The sequence below is a fragment of the Akebia trifoliata genome, chromosome 11 (assembly GCF_017979445.1).
Source record: "Akebia trifoliata isolate Shusen 1 chromosome 11, ASM1797944v1, whole genome shotgun sequence".
Classification (NCBI taxonomy): Eukaryota; Viridiplantae; Streptophyta; class Magnoliopsida; order Ranunculales; family Lardizabalaceae; genus Akebia; species Akebia trifoliata.
Window position 1 is genome coordinate 14040889 of NC_141385.1, and position 26982 is coordinate 14067870.

Below are 26982 nucleotides of genomic sequence, written 5' to 3' on the forward strand. Positions count from 1 at the left end.
TTCCGATTTACCCCCTCATGTCTTGAATAATGCTCTTGAAAGACATCAATTCCTTCTCAACTTTTTACGAGTTAAGATTTAAGAACACAAACTACAAGCATTATAAGCCACAAAAATACATTCTTTTGAACTTCAAATGAGAATTTTAACGATAATTATATTACAAACTCGAATCTCCAAAAGAATGGGAGCTAAAATAGCTAAAAATCTGAACTTTGATCAAATAGAAACTATCTCCATAATTTTCTTCCCCAATAAGCCAGATTACGAACAGATCTTCCGATTTAAGATCCAACAACATGAATTTCCAAGCAAATAGAAACTAAACTGCACAAATTTGATCCTTTGACGCTTCTCTACCAATGATTTGTAATTCAATTCTCGTCGGTTAGTGTCCTGTAGTTGGGGAGAAATCTTTCTTCCAGCAGAGACAAAGAAGACGGAGTGTAGTTGGGGAGGTAAAACAAATTTTTAGAAATCTTATTTCTTAAGTTTACAATCGATCTCATCCGTGTATGTGCGTTTAATCCAACACTCCAAATGAGTTGTAGAGATATAAGTGGATATAAGTGTACTTGGAACACGACCCATATATATATATATATATAAAATAGAAAACCTACAAAGAAGATTTAATACATCAATAGATCGCTAGAAATCTGGAACAAAGTAAAAAAATGAGGTATAAAACTGAAGCCATAGCAGTTGTAGAACTGAAATCTTTCAGAATATTATGAGTATAGCTCTCTACCAAGGCCACAGATCATAAACGATGAGATTTCTACCACAAAAACAAATATACAGGCCTAGATTTGAAACTTTGGCTTGATGGGAGATCTCTCACGACTCCAATAGTAGTGTGCGATCATCATAAGACAAAAAAAAGATCATCCAAATAAGGGACAGATGCCCCAGCCCAATAAATCAAAAGAAAAAAAAAAACCCCAAAGGAGAAAGCCTTCAACGAAGCTGTCTCTAGGGCTTTAGATCTCAAAGATCCAAGGAGATGAAGGGAAGGAGAAGATAGGAAGATGGCGGTGATTCCACAAGAGACAAAAGTCGAAGAAAACCCAAGGGGGGGCTGTCGATGGGTTCGCTAGGGCTTTTATACCAAGAAGAATTATGGAATGAATAATAGTCATGTCTCAATGAGAGCTTGCTAGGATAGTTATACTAAGAGGGTAAAAAGTGAATGGACATAATTGCCCTTACATAAAGAACAAAAAAATAAAGAAAAAAATAAAATCCCAATAGAACCTAGCATTCAATAAGTTACAAGAGGTTTATTCCTAATACATTCATGAACAGGGGAAGGAGAGTTATCTCGTGGTGCATAAAAAAACACTAAATCTCATGCACCAGAATATTAGGCTAAGACCTTTACTGTTTGCTGTAATTTATGTTTTAGTATTTACAAAATAAACTCATTTTTTTACTATACATTTCCCTCACTCCATGATCACAACATCAATACATTTCTCCTTTATGCATTACTAGAGGATCAATTTTTTAATCCGGGAGGGATTGATGTAGCCACTAACATGGGAAAGATCACTGTGGTATGGAAAATCAAAGTGCACCAAATCAAATGTTCTCAGAAGATAGCATTTCCCTTCCTCCATGTTCACAACAATCAATCCCTCATTCCATCATTGAATCTCAAAGAGAAAAGTGTTTTGCACTGCCACCACTGTTCTACACCGACTACCACCTGAAGACTCAATCAGCAATTCCACTCCCTTGATATCCGAAAGGAAGTGAAGGCTGGAGTACTTGTCGAGTCTCCCCGAGAATGGAAAACATCGGACACAATTCTTTATAAAACAGAATATTAGGAACAACAATGACAAGGTTGGTGCTGGCAACAATTTTTTTTTTTTTGACAAGTCAACTTTCAACTTTCTTAGACTATCTTCTAGAGCTTTGTTACCAATGAGATATAGTAAGAGTCGGGATCCAGAACAGTTTCTCGTTCCTATACATAGGAACAGTATCTACGTGGCATGTTTCAATTGAAGAATATACACATGGGACTGCGTGCATGGCTTTATTAGGAGCCCAAGGTGTTTAGAACTGCAACTGAGGCATGCCACATAGACACTGTTCCTATTTTATGCAAACAGGACACCCTATTGGATTCAAAATTATATAGAAAAGCATGATTTACTAAAATAATAATCTTTTCAGTAATATTGTTGATGGTAAAAAAAACTTCAATTACCATAAATACTGAATATTCTTGAGCCTCTTATAATTATGTATGTGGTCCGGTCCTTCTTGGCAACACCTAATTCAGCGTAGTAAAGTAACATGCAAGGGCCCACATGGAGATTAGTCATGGGTTGATTTTTGTGAGAATAATCTCCCCACCGTTGAGATCATATTCACAAAAAATTAGCTCAATTTGATATTTCTAGCCTTCTATCAAAAGTGGATTGCAAGTTGGGAAAACAGGTGATCCATTTTTCATCATTAATTTGAATTCCACATGTGAGTTATTTAGAAGTTTCAGAAAGAACTGATTTCTTGTCAGTATGGTCTCTATGTTAACCCCATGAGTGTATCATTTTACTATATCAAATTTGGTTTGTCATAATGTCTTTTTTTTTTTTTTTTTTGTATCCACGGTATCTGAGCCTCTTAGAGCACCCGAAATTAATTTTTTTTTTAGTACTTAGTTCATGTCTCCATTGATAGAAGCATATACATCATATGTTGATTTGTAAGACAAAAGGGTGAGCTGTGATAACAGCAGAGTTGCTGCTCTTACAGTAAAAAACTTTTACAGGTTTGGGAATTCGATGAGGCTCATCAACGTTGGCTTCCAGTTGCAGAAATGGCTTTACCTGGAGACAAGGGAGATCAGGTTTATGCTGTTGCTTGGGCACCCAATATTGGCAGGTAAGAATATATATTCTCTAGTGATCTTTCTTTATATTCTTTTTCCCTTTTTGAGCAATCTTAAGAAAAAGAAAAATCCCATCCTGGTAAATCAGTAAAGCCTGTAAGCTAGGTATTAAATTTCGATTTCAGTGTCTATTTCGGTTAGTTTGGAAATGGAAACATTTCGTGGAAATATTTCGATCAGTGTGGAAATGAATACAATTTTTTGGAAATGATTGAAATATTGAAGAAATTTTCGTTGAACCTGTGGGAAATGATAAAATATGCATTAATACATACTCATTAAAAGTCATCAAAATACAATAAATTATCATATGGAGTGTGAGATTGAATACCAACAACATTTTGTTACACAAATGCAGTGGAAATAAGAATAATAATGTTGCATTAACTACATACAACTTAATATGTAAGACATTAAAATGAAGAAACTATTAAGTATTGCATTCATGCATTATTATATTTCTTTTATTTTTTGAATAAGCATATAAGTAAATTGCTAATGTATCCAACTAATTGAAACATGGTTGAGTGTATGCATGCATAGAATATATGAAAATAAGATGATATAGATAAGTAATTAATCATAATTCATTTATGTTAACAAATGAATGTTATGTACAATTTTTTATTTGTAAATACTATGTGTAATTTTTAAGTTCTTTTTAAAAGCAATTATAGTTTTTTTCAAAAAAGATTATTTCTGTCGAAATTTACTATTCATCAGAATATTTCCACCGAAATATTGCATTTTTATACCTAAGATTTGATAATTTCAGTCGAAATTCACTATTCATTGAAATATTTCACGAAATGATTGGTGATTTCCCCCGAAATATGTACAAAAAGAAGCTGCCAGATAAATTTCATGTTGGAACTTGTGGAAATGGAAATATTTCGATATATTTCGTGGAAATATGTCGAAATTTAATACTATGCCTGCAAGTATTGATACAAAGTTCCGGGATCAAAATCTGTCCTCATTTACTGAGTACTAACTGCTAACCTGCTTGCCTACCAAAATGAAAATTCTAATATAAGTTTTATCATAAAAATTTAAAGGATCTTAACTCCGTAATGTGATATGTTGGTAAATGAAATTTTATGTGTCAAGTCCACCCACATAGATCATCCTATGCTTGTGCTTGGTGCAGGTATTTGTCATTAGTTGTTCAATGAAAATGATTCAACTTTAAAAAAAAAAAAAAAACTTTACGTTCTTGTAGGCCATACGAGATAGTAGCCATTGCAACTTGCAAGGGGATTGGAATATGGCATCTTGGGCTGAACCCCGACTCAGATGGAAGACTTTCAGTGGAGAAGGTTGCATTACTCTCTGGCCATGAAGGCGAGGTATGAATTCTTAAAACTAACTGTTGAGCGTATATTTTCCCCTCCTCTCGTGTGTCATACCCCAGTTAAGCCCGGTGACCCTCTTATATTCATAGTTATCCTCTCCAACTGATCAGTCTTTTGGAGTAGTTGGTTGGTTAACAAGGTATCAGAGTTGTAGGTTCTTATAGGTCACGGATTCAATTCTTTCCACTCTTATGGGTGAGTGTGTGTGTATTTTCCTCCACACACTGGTGTGTCATAACCTAGTTAAGTCCTGTGACTACCTTATATTCATAGTTCTCCCCCCCCCCCCCCCCCCCCCCCTCTCCAACAGATTGGACATTTGGAGTAGTTGGTTGGTTAACACTAACATCTCCTTATTTATTAAGTTTGGAGATTTTATTGCGCTGCTGACTGTCTCAACTACATTTAGTACCTGGCGCCACGAACTTGTTGGTCATGATTGCTGAGTGGGCCACCTTCAGCAATGTCCCAACCAAGGGCCAAAAATTTCTCACAGAAAAAATGTTCTTTATGGTAATGGAACCATTCTATAGGGACGGGGGCTTGCCTTGTATAGTAGAGATTATATATTATCCTTGTATTAGAGGACTAGTGAAACTGTAGAAAAATGTCTAGTTGTTTTTGCGATAACAAGATAGTGGGCTTTATGTGATGGCTAGGTGTGGCAAATGGAATGGGACATGGGTGGAATGACGCTGGCAACAACTGGAAGCGATGGGGTGGTAAGGTTGTGGCAGTCTAACTTGAACGGTGTATGGCACGAACAAGCCGTTCTTGAAACCGCTTCCTCCTAGACTTTCAACTGTTACGGGTGGGAACACAAAGGCTATTTATAGTAATGCTTTGATGATTATAATTAGTGTTATTTACAAGTGGTTGGGTGTCAATGTCGAAGTAGATAAAATATTAAGGTCGAAGAGGCGGGTAAATCTGCTTGTTTTGGGAAGAGATTGACGTAAAAAAATTTGAGGGCTTTTTTGTTACAAGTTGAAGATGGAGGCATTGAAGTTATTTTTCAGGAGCAATGCTGTATAAAGGTTATTTTGGAAAGAAAAATTGCTGATTTTGAAAATGATTTATCTTTCAATACAAGAAATTCACCGTTTTGAGAAATACTTTCAAAATGAGTTGATCCAGTAATTAACCAATTTTCATGTTTAGGGTCAGGAATGTTGAAAAGACCTGCCCCAATGATGTAAATTATAATTTTATGATTAATGCTGGAGTGACCTCAGTGGGGGACATCTTGACATGGTTGCACACCATAGAAGTGTTTTCTCCAAGATACGAGTAAAATGCATCTATGGGCATGCGCACCACCACGTCAAGATGTCCCCCCAGCTGAGGTGGTCACTCCAGCAGGACTCTGATTTTATTTAAATGTATGACGAGAAAGGGATCTGGGAACGTATTTGAAATGTAGATTATAAATTATGGTAGTCCTTGGTCTTGAAAATTTGTGGGTTGGTATGGCCCGGCCCGTAAAAAAGTGCGAAAGTAATTGGATTTGGCCAGGTTTGTATATAATACTTTTCTATTTACCCCATCTGGCCTAGCTGTTAGACTAACCGGACTGGAGCTATGAATTTGTCTTTATGACTAGGGCAGTCACCGGACCCGGAAAATCCAATAACTTCGGGTATGGATGGAGGATTTGGATTTCAATAATGATCTGATCTGATCTGATCCAATAAAATGTAAGGAGTATAGAATTATATTATATACTTTATTTAAGCATGAAGTTTATTTAGATTTTATAATTATCTTTTGAGGTTTGGATCCTAACAATTAGGCCCAAAAGAACCCGATCCAATGCTTATCTTATCAAATTTGGATCCAATCCAATTCTTATCTAATTTGTCCTAAATCAACTCTGATCATTGCCAGCCCCATATTTTGACTACTTTAGAATGGTTGAGGAGTCTAAAAATAAAAATATAAACCATGGAAGAAGAATGTATGAAGGATTCTAGTCCTATATTTGTCAATAACGGATGTATCTTGATGATCACACAGAAGGGGACCTCAGGGTCGTCAAGACCATGCTACTTTTAGTTGGGGGTTAATCCTACAAGGCTGGCTTCTTGTATTTCTTACTTTTCTCGGGATCCCGGGGAATGAATATTGAAACATCCTACGAAGAGTAATGGGGATGTCTATAAATAAAGAAGAGATCCTTATGGGAAAAGGACTTATGGATCTTGAAACCCTAATCAGAGGAACTAATTTGGGCGTTGGAGGTTCTTTGGACAAATACCACAACATTATTTCAAATTAGAACCAGCTTGGAGGATCATGTTGTTTCAGTTAAGAGTTTGATGTGAAATGATATATAGAAAAAAGACTATTACAATGAATAGTAACAACATGTGTAATGATTTTCTAATGCCCCCCCTATGCCTTCATCACAGACCTGTTAGATCATTTCCTCAGAATATGCCTTACCATAAATCTTCTTCTTGTGTATCCCGATGCAAATGATATATGGTTCTGTGATGGGGGCGTGTATCAGAGGAGGGCGTCATATTATCATGACTCTAACAATATTGATGCCGGAGCATTGGTATTGCAATGAGGAACCAAAAACAACAAATTTTGTTCTTCTCCGTGTTTTATTATTAATAGGAAGATCTTAATAATGTCCTAATTGTTCTAAAAGAGTCATGTAATCGTCATATATGATCACTAAGGATCATTTCTGTTCATTGCGGTTAGAAGTTCTTTGGTGGTTTAGATTATATGTAACCTGGGTGTTCTAGATCTGTCTTAAGTTGGGTTTATTATAAATACTTATCTTTCATCTTTTTTACAAGATATTTGGCTGGACATTTTTCTAATAGAAAGAAACTCTTTTTTTTTTTTTTTTTTTTTTTTTAGGATTTTCTTTTAACCCATCAAACCAATCTTTGGGCTTGTCGTTCGCAGTCATTCTTTTACCTATTGTCACTATTTTCTTTCTTATTGGTCTATTGTTAACCAATCTTTTGATTGTTTTAGTTCTCAACTGCACCAGATGTCTTCAATCGATTTCTTCGGCAACCTTTGAATTTTTATTTTTTTATTTTTCTTGTTTATAGGCCATCATCTTCAACCCTTAATTAACTTTGTCGGAGTCTTTTACAGTAATAATTCTTGTCCATGTCATTTTGCTTATTATAAAATCATGATTTTGAAAGCAAATAACCAATGATTTTATCCCCAAAAATACAATGTCTTCAATCTTAAAGGATTTTTTTTTAATAAAAACAAATATCCATTGTTTTCAAGCCCTTGCTTTATTTGTTAAAGTCTTGTAGAGTAAACTGTTTATTTATTTTGTTCTTAATGACTTATTTAATAATATATTTTAATTTATTTATAAAATATACCAAAATATATTTTTTCACAAGGCTTGACATGAAATTTATTTTACAAATACAATTTTGTATATATTTCGATGGAAATTAATATTCATTTATGAGACATATAGTGACCAACGTTTATTTTATTTTTTGTACAAAAATAGAAGATTTCAATAGAAATATTTGGATAAACAGTAAACTTCGACAGAATGTGTTTTCATGCATTTATTATCATTTCCTACTTTCAACAAAAAATCTCTTAACATTTCTGCAACATTTCTTGAAAATGATATATTTGCATTATTAGAATGAAATATTTTCAATACCCCAAAACCAAAATGGATATCCAAACTAAAACACAACGTATTGTACATTCTCTAATCCTTGATCGAATTCTCAACAACCTATCTTCAACCTCTTAACTTGTAGAACATGAAGATGATTGCTTTGGATAGAAAAGCCAAAATCCAAAAGCTGGTCAGCTTCAACTTCTAGGCCACTTATGAATCCTGGCTTTTGCAGGAATCTGGAAACTGAGTGCATACCAAACCTGATTCTTCCTCACAAAAGCGGCTTTTTCAAGGGGCTGGAAGCTAACACCCACTCCCAAGAAGCTAAGGGGGCATTTGGTTTGGATTGTAGAACATGATTCTCAATTTTGATTATGAATTGTCAAAATCAGATTATAGAAAGTGATTTATGGAAAGAGTGAAAAAATAGGACATTTAGGTCATTTTCTATTAGTTTTCAAGTGAGTCATACATTAAGGGGTATGTTAAGATTACCCAAAATATTATGATGATTTTGTATTTTTAATTCAAAAGCTGTTGTTGTTGTTATTAACTATAATTATAAGTAATTATAAATTAGTATAATTATTAATATTAGTTATTAGTTATTATTGTTGTTGCTTTTGTTATTACTACTATTAATATTATTAATTATACTTGTAATTATAATTAATAATAATTGTATTTATATTATTGTTATTACTATTATTATTGTGAGTAGTATCTCAAGACGTCATAAGTGGATAGTCTATGAGAATCAAGAAAAACAGCCTGAGAACTATGTCTGATTCTCCATGATTTTGATTCCTAGTAGTCCAAACCAAATGACGCATTGGAATCTAGAATCTGAACCAAACGCACCCTATGGGTATGTTTGTTACAACTCTTTTCGTCGGCTTTCTACACTTTAAGCCGAAAAAACATGTTTGTTGGTAACAGCTTTTGCTTCAATAACTTTTGCAAGAAACCCAAAATTGCATTTTTGAGAAGCCTTCCTAGGATTGCTTTCGTGGGTGAGCCACTACGAGAAGCCAAAACCCAAAAAACGCATGGGATTAAACCCATAATTCTTCTTAACATCAGCCAAACAACATAATCAATTTGACACTTCGTTGGCTCCTGTAACAAACAACGTCTCCTGGACACAACTTTCCAGACTATGGGCTTTTGCTTCTTCCAAACACAGAATCCTGAAGCAAAAGCTGGAATCTATAATAAACAGACCATACAGCAATTGCTTCCTTACAATCTGAAACCCTCAACATTCTTTCAACCTCCATTATACAAAAATGAAATATATCATTATGGTGATCCTTACCATACACTTATTTATTTATTTATTTTTTTCTCTCTCAATAGAACTTTGAGAGGTTCTCCTGGTGATGTAATTAACTCCTGTTTCCAAAGTGATAGAAGGTAAAAAAATTGGAAGAAAACATGAGAAATCCGATGTCCAGGAATAACACAGAAATAGTGGTGATATTGAGTTATATTTATGCGAAAAAGACAGACGATACAAGCAATGGCCAAATCGGATTAGACAGGAAGTTGTATGAACAAGTATAGATGATGGGTGAGGGAGCAAGGCCAAAGCTTCAAACTCGAAAGGCAACTATATCATCAGAGGACCTTAGAAGGAGGTGAATTCAAAGCTCCTCTCTAAAAGAAAAAAATTTCACAAAGACGATCAATGGCAGTCTAAATTAACGCTAAAATACTAGAGCAATCCAAGCCCCGGTGAATTTCCAAAGTTTTCTGAATCATCAATTTTTGACAATTTTAAAATTGCCTAAATCAATTTATTTATTTATTTTTATTTTCAAAGGCATCACTTTCCCACCAAATTTTCCCAAAATTCCCTTTGAGGTCTTTCCTCCAAGCCACTTGTGTTGAATCTTCAAAAGTGATGTATACTCCAAACTCAGGCTAGAAATGTTTGCCACTGATTCATGAAAAAACTCATCCTTGAATTTTGGCTACCAATAGCAGCGAAGGTAACTCAATATCATGAGGCCAATTGGAGAAAAATCTAATCCAAAGTCTATACATCATATGGTTAGGACCACCCAATCAAATAAATTATGGAATGTCCGCACAATTGGTAGAGTATCGCCTCCCCCCCCCAAAAAAAAAAAAACAAAAAAAAAAACAAAGAAGAAAGTCCAACAAGATGCACAATCAAATAATCAAATTCAGAAGAAAAGAAATACATTACAATACAAAGATACATAATATGATGCCATCATAAGCAGAAAACATTTTTGAATTTGCACCCGCAGTAAGAATACTTCAAATGAATCAAACACTAAACTCGATAAACATCAACAGCTTTAATATATCTGGCACATACTGTGGATATAAGATGTCACACCTGTGGTTTACAAAACAAGGAATTTGCTGAGCTCGCCCTTCAATAAATTCATCCAGACAACCCATTTCATCTCCAAAAGGCTTGGGTGCAAGTTCTCCCTCGTGTTAACAGTAGCTGAAGCAGTTGCGAGTCTGCCAAGGCCAATTATGCAGTCACTCTTGGACCCCGCATGCCAAACCCATGCTTTACCCTCTCAACTCTGTTAAAAATTTTCAACAATAAATAACGATTAAAGTGATATGGAACAAATGGGTTTTTATGTATTTACTTTCAGACACTAAGAGTACCATAGACTGTATTGAGTATGAATATGCATGTGTATCATTAGTTAAGTATCATGCACAAGCCATTCGACAAAATTAAGAAAATGAATCAAATTTCAAATAAGAGATGGAAGAGTGGAAAGACTAACAAAGATAAAATTAGAAATAAATGGGTTTGTTAAAATGTAGGAATAGTGCCAAAAAGGTGATAAACTAACAGACTTGATTGAGATGGTTTGGTCATGTTTGGGATAAGACTTCGATGACAACCATAAATAAAGAATAAGTTTTACCAAGCAAGATACTAAAAGAAAATTCTTATTTTTAAAAATCATGAAATTTAAATTACGAGATAGAGAGGAAGGGAAATAAAAAACCCAAGATTATAACAAAACAACATTGAAGTGTCTTAATGAAAATATTGTATTTAATTGATAACTTAGCTTTTCTATTGCTTCACTTTCATTAACTATATTGCTACTAATTGTAAAGACAGGTATGTTAATACCATCATGTTAGACACCCCATATATTTGTGCCTGGCACCAATAAACATGTTAGGTCCTCTGCTTGTTTCTTAGCAAAGTCTCACATTAAGAAATGCCCACATAATTACATCAATTTGGATTATGATAAAATATAGAAGTAAACATGGATTAAGTATGATAGCGAACAAAAGTGAACAAGTCTTAACAACAACTAGAAAGTTGTGAAGAGAGAAAAAATCCAGAGAACCTCTCCCAAGTAAATAAGGAGCCGAGAAGTAGCTACAAAACAGGATTTGCTTTGGGTTTGGCAATCAGACAGATTTTATCTACGTAACTTTATTGGATTAAGATGCCTAGAATTTGTGTAGAGACCTCAAAAACTGATCTATGTAACATGGACTCTTCTAAAAGGGCGATGCTCCGGTGTAGGATTCTGACACTCAACGAACTATCGAACTCTAGTGAAATACTTCTGGTTTTATTTTCTTTCCTTACTGAAAGGTATTGACTAACATTTCATGTGGATGGGAGGCTGTGGGAGGGGCTAGGGATAGTGAGTTTTCAGTTAGATCCTTCTATAGATCTCTAGTGCAGGGGGAGTCCTTTCCAGCGGTGGCAATTTGGGATGCGAAAGCGCTTTCAAGGATCTCTTTCTTTGTTTGGCTGGTGGCCCTGGGGAAATATCTCACAATGAATCATCTTATTTGTTGAGATATTTGTATGGAGACCATGTTGTTATTGCAAAAGAGGATATGAATAGATGAATCATCTTATTCAATGTGAGGTAGCCCAGGAGGTGTGGTCTCGTTTTTTTAATCTTTTTGTTTTTGTGCCTTGTTCTCCGGCCTCATTGAGAGAGGTTTTCAAATCTTGAATGCACTTGGTCTATGTGTTTCGTCTTGCTAAGAGGATTTTTTGGTCACTTTTCTCCTTTACTGTCTGATGGGGCATGGGGACCTTTGGAAGGAGAGGAACGGTCGGATTTTTTAGGATAAGGAACTCCGGTTGCATGAGATTGTGGTTTCCATTATGTTTTTTTTTTTTTTTTGGTGTAAGGTGTTTGAAGAATTTAGAGGGGTAATGCTTGAGTTCTTCATCGGTAGGTGGGACTAGGTGTGTAAAATCGACTCTGGGTAGGGTTTGGTTTGGGTCTTTTTGCCTGTTCTCCAGTATTTCTTCTTTGATATTGATCAGCATTTACCCTATATTCCAATTGAACTTCTCTATGTTGCAAATGTGACACTACATATTCTTGTCTATAATACACGACATATATTACAAGATATCACATCACAGAATCATTTATTCATTATAATCTTTATAATTATCAATTTGTTTTAAATGATTCACATACAACGTCAAGTCCGCGAATTCTAGTTCCCGGGGTTCACCAAATATGGGCACTCCATACCCATGCAGGACTCTGACAATGGTACAACATTATGTATAGCTTGCGATAGCTGTAGAGAGAGAGGCTCAATGTTTGTCAATAGAGTATGCTGCTAGGTTTTCTTACGCATTCAATGAGCCTGTCCTATTGAGATAAAGGCAATATCAATCTCTGACATTCACAAAGAAGAAAAATGGAAAAGTCTGGCCTTTCAGGGATACCAATTTCTGTCTTTAATTTTATAAGAAAAGAAAAGAAAAAGAAACATAGCAAGAATAGCAGATAAGTAAAACACTGGATATAACTAGGACTATCTTAATCAGGATAGGAGAGTCATGCATGGCACACATGTGGGGTTTCAACCCATTATTAAACATGACCAAGGCCATAACTTCCTCTAGGTCAAAAATTGACACAATTAGATGATTCTAGTAGTCAGATATTTATATCTTTAACTCTCACACAAAAGAATGAAGTGGTTGAAATACTTTAAATCATTTTGATAATCAACAACTTGATATTAGATTATTATATTTATCTGATTGGGTAAGCTTGATAGATAGAGCTTTTACTTAATTCATTAGTAAAAACTAAAAAATAAAGATAAAATTATCCATGGTGAGAGTGTAGGGACTTACGTTGGGGCAAGTTTTCCCAGGCCATCAAGCTCCTCATCAGTGTCGTCATCGAAAACCTTCCCAGAAATCTCGATAGTATAAGATTTATCTCTTGTAGTTGGGAGACCCCTGTTAGCAAGTAAATCCAAATCTTTCTGATGAAGCTCTCTTCCATTGACAAAAACACCAGTATTTCCACCAGCACAACTATCGGGCATTGGATAATCAAATTCTTCAATAAACGGCTACAAGACAAACAGCAATGCTTCATCAATAAATTCAAGAAATTAAACTAATAGAGAATGATAGAGTAATATTTATTTGAAGGATTAATTGATCTCACAGGAATTATGCCAAGACAAGGCTGTCCCATCACACCCCAGAATCCAGCTCGAGAATCATACCTGGTTAAGTCAGATAGATGAACACGTGATATTAAAGATTGAAAAGTATACTTCGACAAAATCACACATAGAAAGCTACATGTTTTCATAGAACACAAGAATTTATGTAGAAAACCAGCTTAGCCTTCCTAAGTACTCACACCTATTGTCCTAAGAAATCATTATGTCCAACAAAGTTCTATGAGAACAACAGCCTACCCTTCATAGGTATGAAAGACATCCCATTATTTTTAATGCATTGATGTTCAAGACGTGCTGTGTGTTCACTTGTACCGTCAATATAGTACCATTGAAGTATATCTATAAAATAAATGTAACACATTCATCTTTAGAAATGCTTACCAGTATTTTCCAGGCTGGATTGGTCCGGCTTGCTTCTCAGCCTTCTTAATCAACCGCTCTGGTATAGGCTGCCCATTAATTGATACATTGGAGCTACCACTTTCCTCTGTTTGGTTAGATCTAGACAAGTCTCTAAAGCCCTTCTTGATGAGACCTGCAAAGAAGGAGTCACCACCCTTGTTCATCTTAGGTCGAATTTCTTCAGTAGTCACCTCTTCCGAATCCTGAGAGATCCCAGTATTTGAATATTCGTTGAACGAGACCTCCATCTCGGTTGCCATTGATGCTTCTTTCAAAGAATTCTGTCTTGAAGCGGCCGTTTTCAGGATCACTTCCTCTTGATTTGAGCGTTTACTCCTGTTTCCCGACCCAAACTTGCTCACTACTTGGTCAGACGAAGAATACTCAAAATGCTCTTGAAGGGGTGAACCTGGACCCGGTGGAGTAACATTGGCTTTCAAGTGAAGCTCTCCAGCAATCATACTGCCAGGGCTTACCTCATCCTCAGAAATACTCGAACGTGAAGAAAGAACTCCCCGCATCTTCTCAGACTCACTTGAGTTTGGCCTCTTGTCCATTGAAGACAAAACAGGCTCAGCATCCACAGACTTAAAGTTATAATTAGAGTTATCATAATCATCAGAGAATGAATTCATGCTACCTCGGTTCGCATGACCATGAGAACGTAAAGGATGCTCTTTTGCCACCTCAACATCACCATCATCACACTCTTGAGGAATTTCCTTGGTTTGTGCTAGAATAGACACAACAAGCTTCTCGTTCTCACCTGAAAATGAGATTACAGTAGAGCAAGCCCCACATCGCAACTTCCATTGATTCTTTTCCATCATAAAAACTTTCTTTGGTAGTTTCAACAATTCAAAGCAATTACAACATGTTATAAATGGAGCACCACCGGCTATTGGATGACAATGGCGTCCATTCCTCTTCATTAGTGACGTCCTTTGTCCACGGCCTCTGACAAATCCATCCATATCTAAATCAAGATCACTTGGCCTTCTTGAATGCAGTTGTGACTCACGGGAACGTAAAGTAGGAGGTTTGACTCCAGTAGGATTATAACCCAGTGGACCAACATTGTAAAGCATGGGATTCGTTGGGCCATCCAGGAACCTTCGATTACACATAGCGGCAGGTGGGACTTGTGCGGGCACTTGCCAGTGTTTGTTGTAGCATTGTAAACAAGAGCATGAAGGCTGATGGAATATCGTATTATGTGGGTATGAAGCAATGCGCTCAGGATCGGTATCCATGCACTGTCCATAGTAGTAATCGTGAGATGGTCGTGATGAGTAATTGTGGGGTTGTTGGTTAGGACCTCTCCTGTATCCCGAAATCTCATTCGGTGTGTACATTGGAGGATAGAAGTTATGCTGATGCACATCCATATGGTGCCTGTTCACCAAAGGAACAGGTTCATGACTGTTGAAGTATGGAGACCTCCGAACATGTTTATCCGGCAGAAAAGGCTGCACCGAAGCTCTATTTGACCCATTCAAGCCCTCTTGAGCATCACGACCACCATAAGGATCAAGAGGAACCTTTTCTTTCAATTTGTCCTCTACGTCACAAGATCTACTCAAATGATCCTTCAACTCTTCAAGCTTTCTTAGAAGCTCTGCCCGGTCTTGTTCGAGGTACTCAACTCTATCTGGCCCATTGTTCAGATTCTGCATCAATTCTCCGTAGACATAATTGGAACTTGGGTGCTGGTTGTAGTTTGAGGGACCTACATCGGGGTATGGAGGCGTCGAAAATCTCACCCCTTCTGCTACAGCTCTTGGGGTTCTCCTATACGATGATGTCCCATCTCTATCCCGATCCTGAGCAAACCAATTAGGAATTTGCGCGGGTCTCCGAGACCCACTTGCAATTCCAATATGGGGTTCACTTTCTCCAATTTCTTTGTCCAAATTTAATCTAACCAATTCATCCTTTTTTGTTTTAATTCCAATATTGGGTTCACCCCTTTGATCGTGCCTCGACATCACCGAGTTTTCGGTCAAAATCTCCTTGTTTCCACTCCTAGATGAAGAACTACCGTTTGAAGTCTCTGCCCTATCCCCTCTCTGCCTAATTTCGACACCAACGATCTCCCTAACACTCTCCAATTTCTCTGAACCAAATTTAACCCTCTCTTCTTCATCAGATTTCTCAAATGACCCATTTGTTATAATTGATTTGTTATTCACTGTATAATAAAACCCAGAATCCTAAAGTCAAAATTACTGAATAAAACACAGAAAAAAATCGAAAAACATGAAAATGGGTAGAAAATATTAGGAAAAATTAAAGCTTGATTACCTTGAAGAACAGTACCACAACCACCACATTGATAGACAGAGATATCTTGAAGCTCAGGTACAAGATTCTCACACTTGGGGCAACGAACAACCCGAACTTTCGTTCCTTCTGCCATTCTTTTTTCTAAGAAAAAATAAATAAAACTAAAAGCCCACCACTTTCACAGAGAAAAAACCTTGAAAATCGCTTTTAATAGAACTGGTTTTGATTTCTATGTTTTAGTTCAACCAATCTCCAAGAAAACGCCACCATTAAAACTGGAAGTAAGAGAGAGAGAGAGAGAGAGATCGTTCTCACGACATTCTACTTGGGAAACGAAGGCGAAGCAGTGGAGATTATAGACAAAGTTCTTCCATTTCGAGCTGCTCTGCTGAGAAATCAGAGCTCTGAAACGCTTCAACGTTTAACTCGCTTTAGAAGAAGAAAAAAAAATCGATTTTTTATTTTATTTTCGAGTTTGAGAGAGAGATTTATCAACCCATGGCTTCCTGATAAAAGGAAAAGTTAGTATAGAGGGAATGGGGAAAAGGTTGTCTGGAGCTCCAGTTCAGAGTTCTTCAATGTAGAATGAGCTTTCCTTGCCACGTATATAAATCAAGTGAGCAATCCAGACCCTTCATGATCTTCGTAAGGGTGTCAAAAGTCGATTCTGATCCCTATCGATTTCAGTTCCAATGGAATCAGAATTAAAATTATCAAAAAAAAAAAACTCTTTAAATTTTATTTTTATTTTTGGAGTCCGGATCATATGCACTCAATGTGAAGGATTAAAACCCTTACCTCTTGCGTACCAATACATGCCCACAAGCCATAAGCTAAGCAATTAATCTCTAAAATATTTCTTTTTAAAAAATTTCTTGAATTAGGACTTACGTGACGTGTATTGGGGTGTGGAAGGAGGGTTTCACTCCTCCACCCCCGGGTGCAGATGATCCGCATTCTTAATTTTTAGACTTGATTTTAATTAATTTCAATGAAAAAATAATCCATATTTAGAATCTTTCATCTCTAATTTTGATTCGATTCTTATTAAACGAGTACCAATTGACACTTTTACATCTTCTAAATAAAAACATTACTATAGTAACTTGAAATAACAATTGAATTAGTATTGTGTACACAAAAAATCATCAATTTTCATTCAGAATATGAGAATTGTATATCGAGAAACAACATATATGACTTTCTACCCATCCAACTAAACTCTCAATGCTATTGAGAGTATTATTTCAATTCACTTCAGCATTTTTCTATAAACAATCATCCTAGCTGGACATGTTGAATATTGCAAATCCACATCAGCCCTACATTTACCAAATTTTATTGTTTTTTTTTTCCTAATTTAAAAAATAATAATAATAAATAAAAACATGAAGCATTGTTATTTTGCCACGTGGAAGAGGTTTATTGACTGATGAGATGATACATGGAAAGTGGTCAAAACAAGTCCCTTTGGCTTCGTTATCCAAAAAAGCAAACTGCCGTATTAAATGGTCCACTGCTCTTTTGAAGTACTCTGGAGTGCAGCTCCAGACTCTTCCATCAAGAAGTGGGATCCATTCCAATTTCCAAAGTTAAAAAGGAGGAAAAAGTAAATAGTCATCAAAAGAAAAAGAAAAAGAAAGTTCAACATTAGACTATTCTAAACAGAATTAATAGGCGAATTAAGACAACAAATCGCTGTCTATTATTAGTTCGGTAAAGCTTGATTATATTCTAAAGGTATCAATGTGAGTGAGTTGTTGTCTTTTGACTTAGAATAAAAAATTATTATTAATATTAAATTATAATCAAATGGAAAATTCAACTTAAGGGTTGATTATGATTGAGGTAATAGGAATGATAGATCATTTCTAAAACTTGACTTGATCTTACGATCAACTTTAATATAGAAATAAACTAGCGATTAGTGTGGGCCTGATCACCACTTGATCTTCTTTAAGCACTAAGTGACTTATAGTTGATGTTGATTGAATATTTGGTTAACTTTCTTTTTTTATTTATTTTTGAAAGTTGATATACCACATCAAGGCTTCATAGACATTGACTCATAGGGATTTGTTTTTTTTTTCATGTTAAGTTAATTACTACTTGCTATCTATAATTTAAGCTCATACCAGGTCAAATTATGGTAGTTAACGTGTATTTGATTACTCTGACCACACAACAAATATAAATGCTATGGGGTTTTTTTTATTAGAGTTGTGATTTCCTAACCCGAAAATTTTCATTCAATATGTGCTGGATTGACGTGGTAAGGGCACAAAATTATAGATCTTTTTCTTCGGGATACACAAGGAAAAGATCAACGGTTTTGTGCCTTTGCCACATTAGTCGAGTACATGCAATGAAAATTTTCGAGCCAAAAAATCATTAATGTTTTTATTATCGTCAGCAAGCCTTAATGCATGAGCAAGCAACTAAAGCATGGAATGGAAGCAGGTACGTTACGTGATTGTATATATATAAGTATATGAATTGTAGGCATCAATTAGGTTAGGTGGTGAATTCCTTGGTTGATGATAACAAAGACTTGGGTTTAGATCCCTCTAACACCAAGTTACTAAACTCATTAAAAATATGCTTGTTGTTATTAAAAAAAATAAAAATAAATGTGTGCGTATAAAAATATGGAGAGATAAAGAGAATCAAGATATCCTTACTCCCTATTTGGCTCCTGCTCATGTGATCCTTATACTTAATATTTTGGACAATCCAATCGTAAATTTAGTCTTTCACAACATGAAAGATCAATGTCATAAAAATCTTACATTCTAACATTACTAAATATAAAGTTGTGTTAAATTAACGATTTAAATCAACAATCCATATTTTTCAATTCAAGTCTAGTTTCATTAAAACTCCGAGGGGGTGGCTTAATGGCAATTTTGGATCCAATAAGCAATGAGAGCGCGTAGGTTGTGAGTTCGATATCTAGTATGAGCCATATTTCCTCGAGGCCACCCGCGAGAGTGCACCCTCACTTACCCAGTGTCTGTGATGCGTGGGTGTTGCACGTGCCGAGGGAGGCACCCATATGCCTTGGTTCTTCAGGTCCCCCTAGTCGAACGTAAGTTCGGATACACCCGTCATAAAAATATAAAAATAAAAAGATATAAAAAAAGTTTAGTTTCATTAAAGTAAAGAATGCCAAAATGGATTGTACTTTTGAAAGCATGGTCCTCAAGGCATAATGGATGGTAAAATAATCTAAAATATATTACATAGACCCTACAATTGGGAGTACAAACAAATAGTAGGAATATGGAGTGTATATAGAAGATACCAACTTAGCCAAGTTAAGAAAGGCTAGTGAAAGTATATATTTTCATGTTGACTAGTAACCCCTTCTTGTATATATACATATACAAGGGGTGGTTCATAGGACATAAGTAAAAACATATGTAAAACACAATCATTTTTTAAAATATGGGTTGGAAGTTTCGGATTTAGCTTATTTTTTGTGAGGATGATCTCTAAAATGAGAAAATTATTCTCATAAAAAAACCTGCCCAATCTGAAATTTCTAACCCCATCAAAAGTGATTTACAATTTAATAATAAAAATTCGATGGTCCTAATCTTCTCATCGTAGAGATCATCCTTACAAAAGATCTGCTCAATCTGAAACTTCTAACCCATATTTTAAAAAATTATTGTTTTTGCTTATGCCCCTTGAATGCGTCCCATATATATATGGGGAATACTAACATCCAATACTTCATGGGAATATTAACATTGTCCAACACTTTTTTTTTTCAATATTACCTCTTCTCGTTTGTCTTTTAGTGAAAAAGACAAGGGTCTATTGGTCTTTTACACATTAAATGTTTATTTACATAATAAATACTATGAGCATTTAAGTATTTAAAATTTTTTTTTTTTTTGTTGTGTAATAAATGCTTTGTCAACCTATGCCAACATAATAAATGCATTTTCTTTGAAATAGAATATGAGGGTGAGATCAGATTTGCAATTCTAAGAACAAAGAAAGCAAAGTGACTAAGATGCTCGGTTTCAAGGGAAATAACATATTATTTTGGAGAAGAAAAAAGAATCGACCTAAAGTAAATATGATTGTGTTTGTGTGTGACATAGTTTATAGGGTAAATTATCATTTCGTGACCAACATTTGACGAATTTACTATTCTAGCTTACTGTTCATTTTAATTACCAAACACATGATAGTGCGAAATCACAGATTTTTCAAGTGACAAGATTACAGGTTTAAAGTGACAACTCACTGATTTGTATAGTGATGAGCTCGCTAAAAGTAGTGAAACCTGCAAGATTGTCACTTTGTACCTACAAAATTATCACTTTAAAACTTTCGATATCAGTTATCGTTCATGTTTTGGTAATTAAAATGAAATGTGAGCAATAATCGTAAATTCATCGAAAGTTGATCACGTTTTCATAAATATACCTAGCTTATAGTTCTTATTCCCACTCCTTTTATGTGCTCGATCTCGTGGGGGCACGCATTAACATCACTTTTAATGATCCAAGCCTATAATAAATCATCAATTCGTTCTAACATTCTTCAGCTCATTAGAAGTAAACTTGAGCTTCGAAATAACACTATTTATTTAAGGGTAAATTATATTTTAACCCCCTGTGATTTATCATAATTCTATGTCAACCCCTTAACATTTTGACAATTGCACTTACATCTCCTCCCCTCCCCTCGCGTTTGTCTACTTGCTGTTTTTTTTATGTTTTATAAAGACTATTTTACCCTTTTCAAAATGTTATTGTTTTGTATAAACGTAGATATCCATGTGAAAAAAATGGATTCACGTGTAAAAGTATGAATACTTAGATGGCAATATTTTATAGTTTTATGATTTAATTATTTTTTATATAAAAAAGGATAAATAGAAGAAGGTAAAATAGTAAAATAACACCTGAATTTTAACACCATACGTGAAAAGCAAGGTAAGTACAATTGTCAAAATGTTAGGGGGTCAATATGGAATTAGTCCAAACCAGAGGAGATCAAAGTATAATTTACCCTTTGTTTAACTCAGCTTTGTAATACAATTAGTGAAGTTAGAATGATTGATTTTTTGTGGACTCAATGTGCAGTCCGGTCATCCAAAATGCTACTTAAAAGGTTTGATTCTCATAAACCTCAAATTTTATTGATTCTCTTAAAGACCAGAATTTTCTTAAATTGGGGTAGTTTATAGCATCTATATTTAAAGGAAAAGAGAAGTAGAATTGACTTAAATTGGATTGTTATTGTTGTTCTTATATAATACTCACGAATCCATATTTGTTTGTTTGTGTAAACAATCACACACAAATATTCGAGCTCAATAGGTCTACTAGATATTTATTGGAGAATAAACATCAAGCTCTACTGAGCATAACGATCCTGGTGCGCCGTTCTTCGATGATGGTGACACCGTTGCGCCATCGCAGAACCTATATATATATAGTTTACTTAATTATTATTATTATTATTATGTGAAATCTGATTTTATTGAGAATTCTTGAACGGATATTACATGAATCCTAATAGGATATTTATAGGGATTACATCAAGAAAGATAAGGAAATTGGTCTAACATAAATATTCAAATTTATTAGAACTTTTTAATGTAGAATATTCTAATTGATATTGTTACATATATTATTTTCCAACATTCCCTTCCTTTTGAGATGCGATACATTATATGATATAATGTATCCCATGTATCATGATATGTTGCATCCGGTTCTCTAACATCCCATCTATATATAAAAATCATTTAATAATGGCTCGATATGCTTAGATCAATGATGAGAAGTGCACGATACGACATAAACCCTTCAAGGTAATATCTAAGCAATCATTGATGTATCAATTGTCTTAATTGAAAAGTTTCATCATTTCATTGAAACCTTGTTCTAAGGATTCAAGGTGAGCTAAACAAATTATATTCTCCTCTCATTTCCTCGAGTGCTACTTCTTCTGTTTTTGACACATATATTCTTGTATTCTTTGAATAATTTAAATAGAAAATACAAAAAATAAAAAAAATAAACATGTCTTAAACTTACAACACCAGAATTTTGAGGAAGTGAAACCCACAACTCTCAATCATGCATATTTTTAAAACACATTGTCCTTGTCTTTCTTTTGAAAGAGTCAAACCATTTAAATTAATTATTAATATATGTTTATATTAAAATCTATAGTGATTTTTAATTATAAGTTGGATTAGTAGAGGTTGTCATAATATTTTTTATATATAGATTATAAATATTCAAATCATCTAAAAATTGAATTAGGATCAGGTATGATGTCTCGTTCCTCTAGAATAAGATGGGTGTCTATGTGGTAAGTTTTGATTAAATTTAAAAATGCACAAAAATCCTAATCATAGTGACAAAGTCGGGGTTCGGGAATAATTTGGCAACAGAAAATTTTGGAAAAAGTCGACAAAAGTCAATAAGGTAAGGAAAACATTAGATAAATTAAAAAGTAAAAATAATCGTTTTAAGTATATAAAAAAATGTATTTTATATATTAATTAAAAAATTAACACTTAAAATAATATTAAAAATAAAAATAATCCTTGATTTTTTTTTTTAAAAAAAATTGGGATTAAATTATCACGATTAATCGTGATATTTTGAAAAATCAAAGAGTTTTTAGAAAATTTTCGTGTTTTTTTCTTTTAAAATATTTAAATTTAATCGATAACTATTAAGATCGTGACTTTTTCAAAAAATCGTAGAATTTTGTCACTATGCTCCTAATTAGGCCGTTTTATATATAGTACCCAGCCTGATTTATTTATTTTCAAATAAATATCTGCAATGTAGACATCATATGTTGTTATAGAAACGAGACATATCTAGATCGCCACTCTAAAATTAATAGTCGACTTGATCGAATTTTTATAATCTTAACTAATATTTTTAAAATATCTAACCATTCACATTGACTATCTTGCCAGGTGGCCTCTGAGATCCCAAGTCATCATAGTCTAAATTTTAAAAAATGCTCTCTCTGTCATCCACCTGGCTGTCACGAGTAATTTAAGTCCAGCCAGTACAGACAAGACCTATGGATTGTAGCTCCAGAAGAGTTGTCTGGTAATACAAGAAAGGAGTCGTTGAGAACAAATCGGCGATTTATGCTTTTTCCACGACAACTACTAAAGCCTGGTTTTGGCCTGTCTGAAAAGATGTGAAAGAACGCGAATCTAAATCTGACGACTCTGATGATTCGCTCCACTGTGGTCCCCACCAATTGACGCCCCAATCATTGTTTCTGTAGTTCAAGGAGTTAGTTAGCTACACTGACACCCGGTCTACTTGAATGCCATATGGCTCTCTGGGCTCACAAACCCATTAACACTATATACTACTATTTTTCTTAAGGAATGAATCAGTCACTCTCTTCAAAATGCCATTTTAATAAGAAAATTATTTTTTCTCCCCTAAAATCTGAAAATTATAGTTTTAAAACTCAAAAAATTGACTCAACTCGAGTGTGTCTATCTAGGTGAATCAAATTCAACAACTCACGAGTCAAATAAAAATACATTAAATTTATAATTTTAAAAAATAAAATATTTAATTTTTATTTACCACAAAAGCAAATATGTATAGCCAATGACTCAATCAAATTTCTAACCCGACTTGAGCTGACTCAACCAATTTGACTTGATAAATGTGGCTTGTGTACTCAATGAGTTGATTCTATCAAATTTTGGAGTCAAGATACGTATAAATCTAGAGTCGTGATATTCTAACACCCCCTCTGACATACAACCCCAACATGGCATATGTCAGAACCATAGATTTTCTCGGGATACACAAGTGCACATCCCCATAAATATGTGTAGTTGTATATCCCGAGGAAAAATTCGATTTGTGGGGGGGAGGAATCTAATTGATTCAAGGTGACTCGACCAAATTTGAAGTTGACGAAATTTAAAAATAAAATATTTTCGAAATTTTCTTAGGTGGAATCAAATCGTGGAATTTTGGAATTCATTTTCCAGCTATCAATATCCCTAGGAATTCATGTTCTGAAAAATTATGAATTCTCTTTTATCTAAAAAAATAAAATAAAAAATCTGAATTTTGGTGTTTAGGTTAAGTAAATTGTGGGTCAAACATTGATCCACTTTGGGCCCAACAGTATCTCAAATGTGGTCAAAACTCAAAAGAGATGAGAAGTTTGTGACCTACATAAGTCCCTTGAGTACATTAGTCCAACTCTTGCTTCTACTTTTCTAAATCACTTTAATCTAAAAGCTGCAATACCCAGAGACAAAATTGTGGGTCTGAATGGGCTCCTATGACGAAGATGGCTTAATCTTGACTGCATCTTACAGTTCTACCCAATACCCATAATTTTGAAATCCCTCGAGTCGACTCAACTCAACTCAACTTGCCACTAAAAAAGAAAAAAACAACCTTTCAAATAAAGAATCGATGGAACCAACTCATAGTCTGCTTGGCAAATAATTGAGTCAATTCGTCATTCGGTAATATATTTGTGAAAAAAATGTCATATATAAAGATTAAAAAATCATTTTTAAAAATTTATAAATTCAACGGTGGTTCAAGTAAAATTTTAAAACTTTGGCTCTATACAAAAAGTCGCAAAATTTAGGGTAATTTTGATATTCATCTCTAGGTTTTGGTGTATATAAATAAGGATTCGGCATTATCGAAGAAATTAATGAAAAGAAAATAGAAATCTTTGCCCTTAATTCTTTCCCAAATAAATCTAACGCAAAAACAAATAATTTTTTGGAAAAATACAAGTGTTTATAGAGGAAATCAAGATTTCTCGAATAAATAATTAAAGTTTTTAGCCTAAAGATTAAAAATAGTGACTTTTTGAAGAAGAAACAATTTTTTTATTTTTTTGTAGGGGACTCGAACGATACCATTGTTATGATTTATGTAGCCTGATGATATTGGTCCACAAGGAATTATTGTAAATCATTCTAAAGTTTTTTGTTAGTTGAACTTGATGCTGAACTTGTTTAGGGATCTCGTGATGGTCAATGGCTCCCTTGCTCAAAGGTGGGGGATTTACAGGTAGAGTCCGAAAACCAAAATTTCCTAAGGGTTTTTCCTGTACATTACGTAAAGCCCTAACTACATTTCTTGGGGAGTATATATTAATTTTTATTTGGTGGTGAAAGTGTGTAATTTGTATCAAAGAGTTTTCTTTTCATGATGGAATCCGTGTGGACCCATAAATATAACTAAAGCTCGAGGGAACCATATAAATCTCACTGTTTTCTTTGCTGTTTGTATCTAAATTACATGTTTTCTAAATTGTTCCCAGATCAATTTCCTTAAAACCATAGTCAAGAAAGTATATCATCTTCGAAATACGGTGATATCTCAAATATACGCCAACTCAATGTGAAAAAAACCTATATTTGATGGCTCAAGGCCGTCGAATTTCACAAAATTCGATGGATCGAGGTATCAAATTTTTCATTGTCAAAATTTTTTTTTGATGGATTGAAATTGAAAAATTAATGGAGGATGGGAGAAATTTGATGGTTTTAAACCGTCGAATTGGGAATTATCAAAATTTTCAATGGCCATGGGTTGTCGAAATTTGATTTCTAAAATTTATGGGTTTTGACCCGTTGAATTTTCTTGTCAAAATTATTAGTTTTCACGTCGTGCAAACCCTAGTTAGAGGGTCATGATTAGATGATTCTTGGATAGATTGAATAATTGATGTATTGAAGAAAGCATAAATAGTTCTTTAGTCCTTGTCATGCATGTGACTTACTCTATTTGAACATTTTCAATGTAATTAATTCATAGTTCATACATTATTTGTAGTTGATGAAAAAAGTCGATTACAAACGAACAAGAGAAAGATCCAAATCTTACATTTTACTTCGAATAAAAATAAGGCTCCAACATTCATCATATATAGTAGAAAAATTGGTTAGGTATGAATTTAAATTTGTAATTTATAACGTGTTTTAATCATATTTATTATAAAATTAATCATGCTTTTAACTATTTATAATATATATAACATAGTAACAAATCAAGTCAATTTGGATACCGTTAGATCGTAATCCTTGTATTTTTTTTATTGTGCCAAATTAAGTTAACGCATCAACGAACCCTATTAATTAACATTGAGTAGGATTTGCCTGACTAAGATAATAAGGAAAAAAGCCTTATCAAGACTCATCCAATGTCAAAACAAAACATCAAGATTCGTAACACATCTCGAGGTCTTGTAGTGATGGTAGACGAGTGTAAGTAAGTCTTTTTTTTACTTTTTTTTTCCCTTAAAGTTAGTGATGAAAGTGTTTTTGATTAACATTCATAATAAAACATAGCTTTTGAGATAGTGAAATGGAGTTAAAAGTTGTGGTGATGATAATTAATGAAGTACGAGTCGACTATTGAAAGATTAGATTCCACACGGAAGGGATCTTTTATTTAGTTTCGAAGAATCAAAATCACGTAATTTCTAAGATTAGTAGCGTTTACACGTGGCATTAAACCATGCAGACGACCTTCATGACTTGTAAACTCAAAGACCATGACAGCACTCAACGTCTTACATTAAAATTAAAATTTATAAATAGGATGTTGTGGACATGTGGGGGCAGTCTTATGGATCAATCAAGGTCAATGGAAACGCGTAGCTTGCACACGTGCCACGAAGAATTCCACCTTTTATCTTCCTCAGCTACATCCTGACGCCTCAATATGTGGACTCGGTGAGTTGACCTGGTAATTTGAACGAGTCCTCATATATTGACTCGGTCCACATGAAGGTACGAAACCTTCCAAAGGTACATAGAAATAAAAATCCAAAAAGGTGGCTGGTAGGCATTGGGTGCAGCCAAGATTTTCTTGTAGTGGGGACAAATTATGGTTAGTTGT

At 34.4% G+C, this 26982-nt stretch overlaps 2 protein-coding genes across 3 annotated transcripts in view; one reads left to right on the forward strand and one right to left on the reverse strand.

Annotated features, from left to right (window-relative positions):
* The window catches only part of SEH1H (Transducin/WD40 repeat-like superfamily protein), a 38582-nt gene extending 33193 nt beyond the window's left edge, over positions 1 to 5389 (forward strand). The window contains exons 5-7 of one of the 2 annotated variants that reach the window (XM_086459877.1): positions 2789 to 2901; positions 4131 to 4257; positions 4923 to 5389. In XM_086459877.1, the coding sequence (XP_086316003.1) occupies positions 2789 to 2901; positions 4131 to 4257; positions 4923 to 5057 (375 nt within the window). In that variant the 3' untranslated portion in view covers positions 5058 to 5389. The remainder of the gene's footprint in view (positions 1 to 2788; positions 2902 to 4130; positions 4258 to 4922) is intronic. The other variant, XM_086459876.1, reaches the window with a different exon arrangement.
* Positions 5390 to 10119: 4730 nt separating this feature from the next.
* On the reverse strand, positions 10120 to 16586 carry LOC147391009 (uncharacterized). Its single transcript, XM_086458709.1, has 5 exons — positions 16094 to 16586; positions 13769 to 15980; positions 13366 to 13426; positions 13044 to 13267; positions 10120 to 10464 (listed from the first exon to the last, which is right to left on the reverse strand). The coding sequence occupies exons 1-5, from the start codon at positions 16206 to 16208 to the stop codon at positions 10410 to 10412; spliced, it is 2667 nt and encodes an 888-aa protein (XP_086314835.1). The 5' UTR covers positions 16209 to 16586; the 3' UTR covers positions 10120 to 10409.
* Between the last annotated feature and the right edge of the window lie 10396 nt (positions 16587 to 26982).

Excerpts from the sequence above, each read along its gene's own strand:
- LOC147391009 (XM_086458709.1), bottom strand. The coding sequence starts at position 16,208 with ATGGCAGAAGGAACGAAAGTTCGGGTTGTTCGTTGCCCCAAGTGTGAG. Across the intron at positions 15,981-16,093 it reads TTGTGGTACTGTTCTTCAAG|TGAATAACAAATCAATTATA; the intron begins GTAATCAAGCTT and ends TTTATTATACAG. Across the intron at positions 10,465-13,043 it reads CTGGGAAAACTTGCCCCAAC|AGTTGAGAGGGTAAAGCATG; the intron begins GTAAGTCCCTAC and ends AATTTTTAACAG.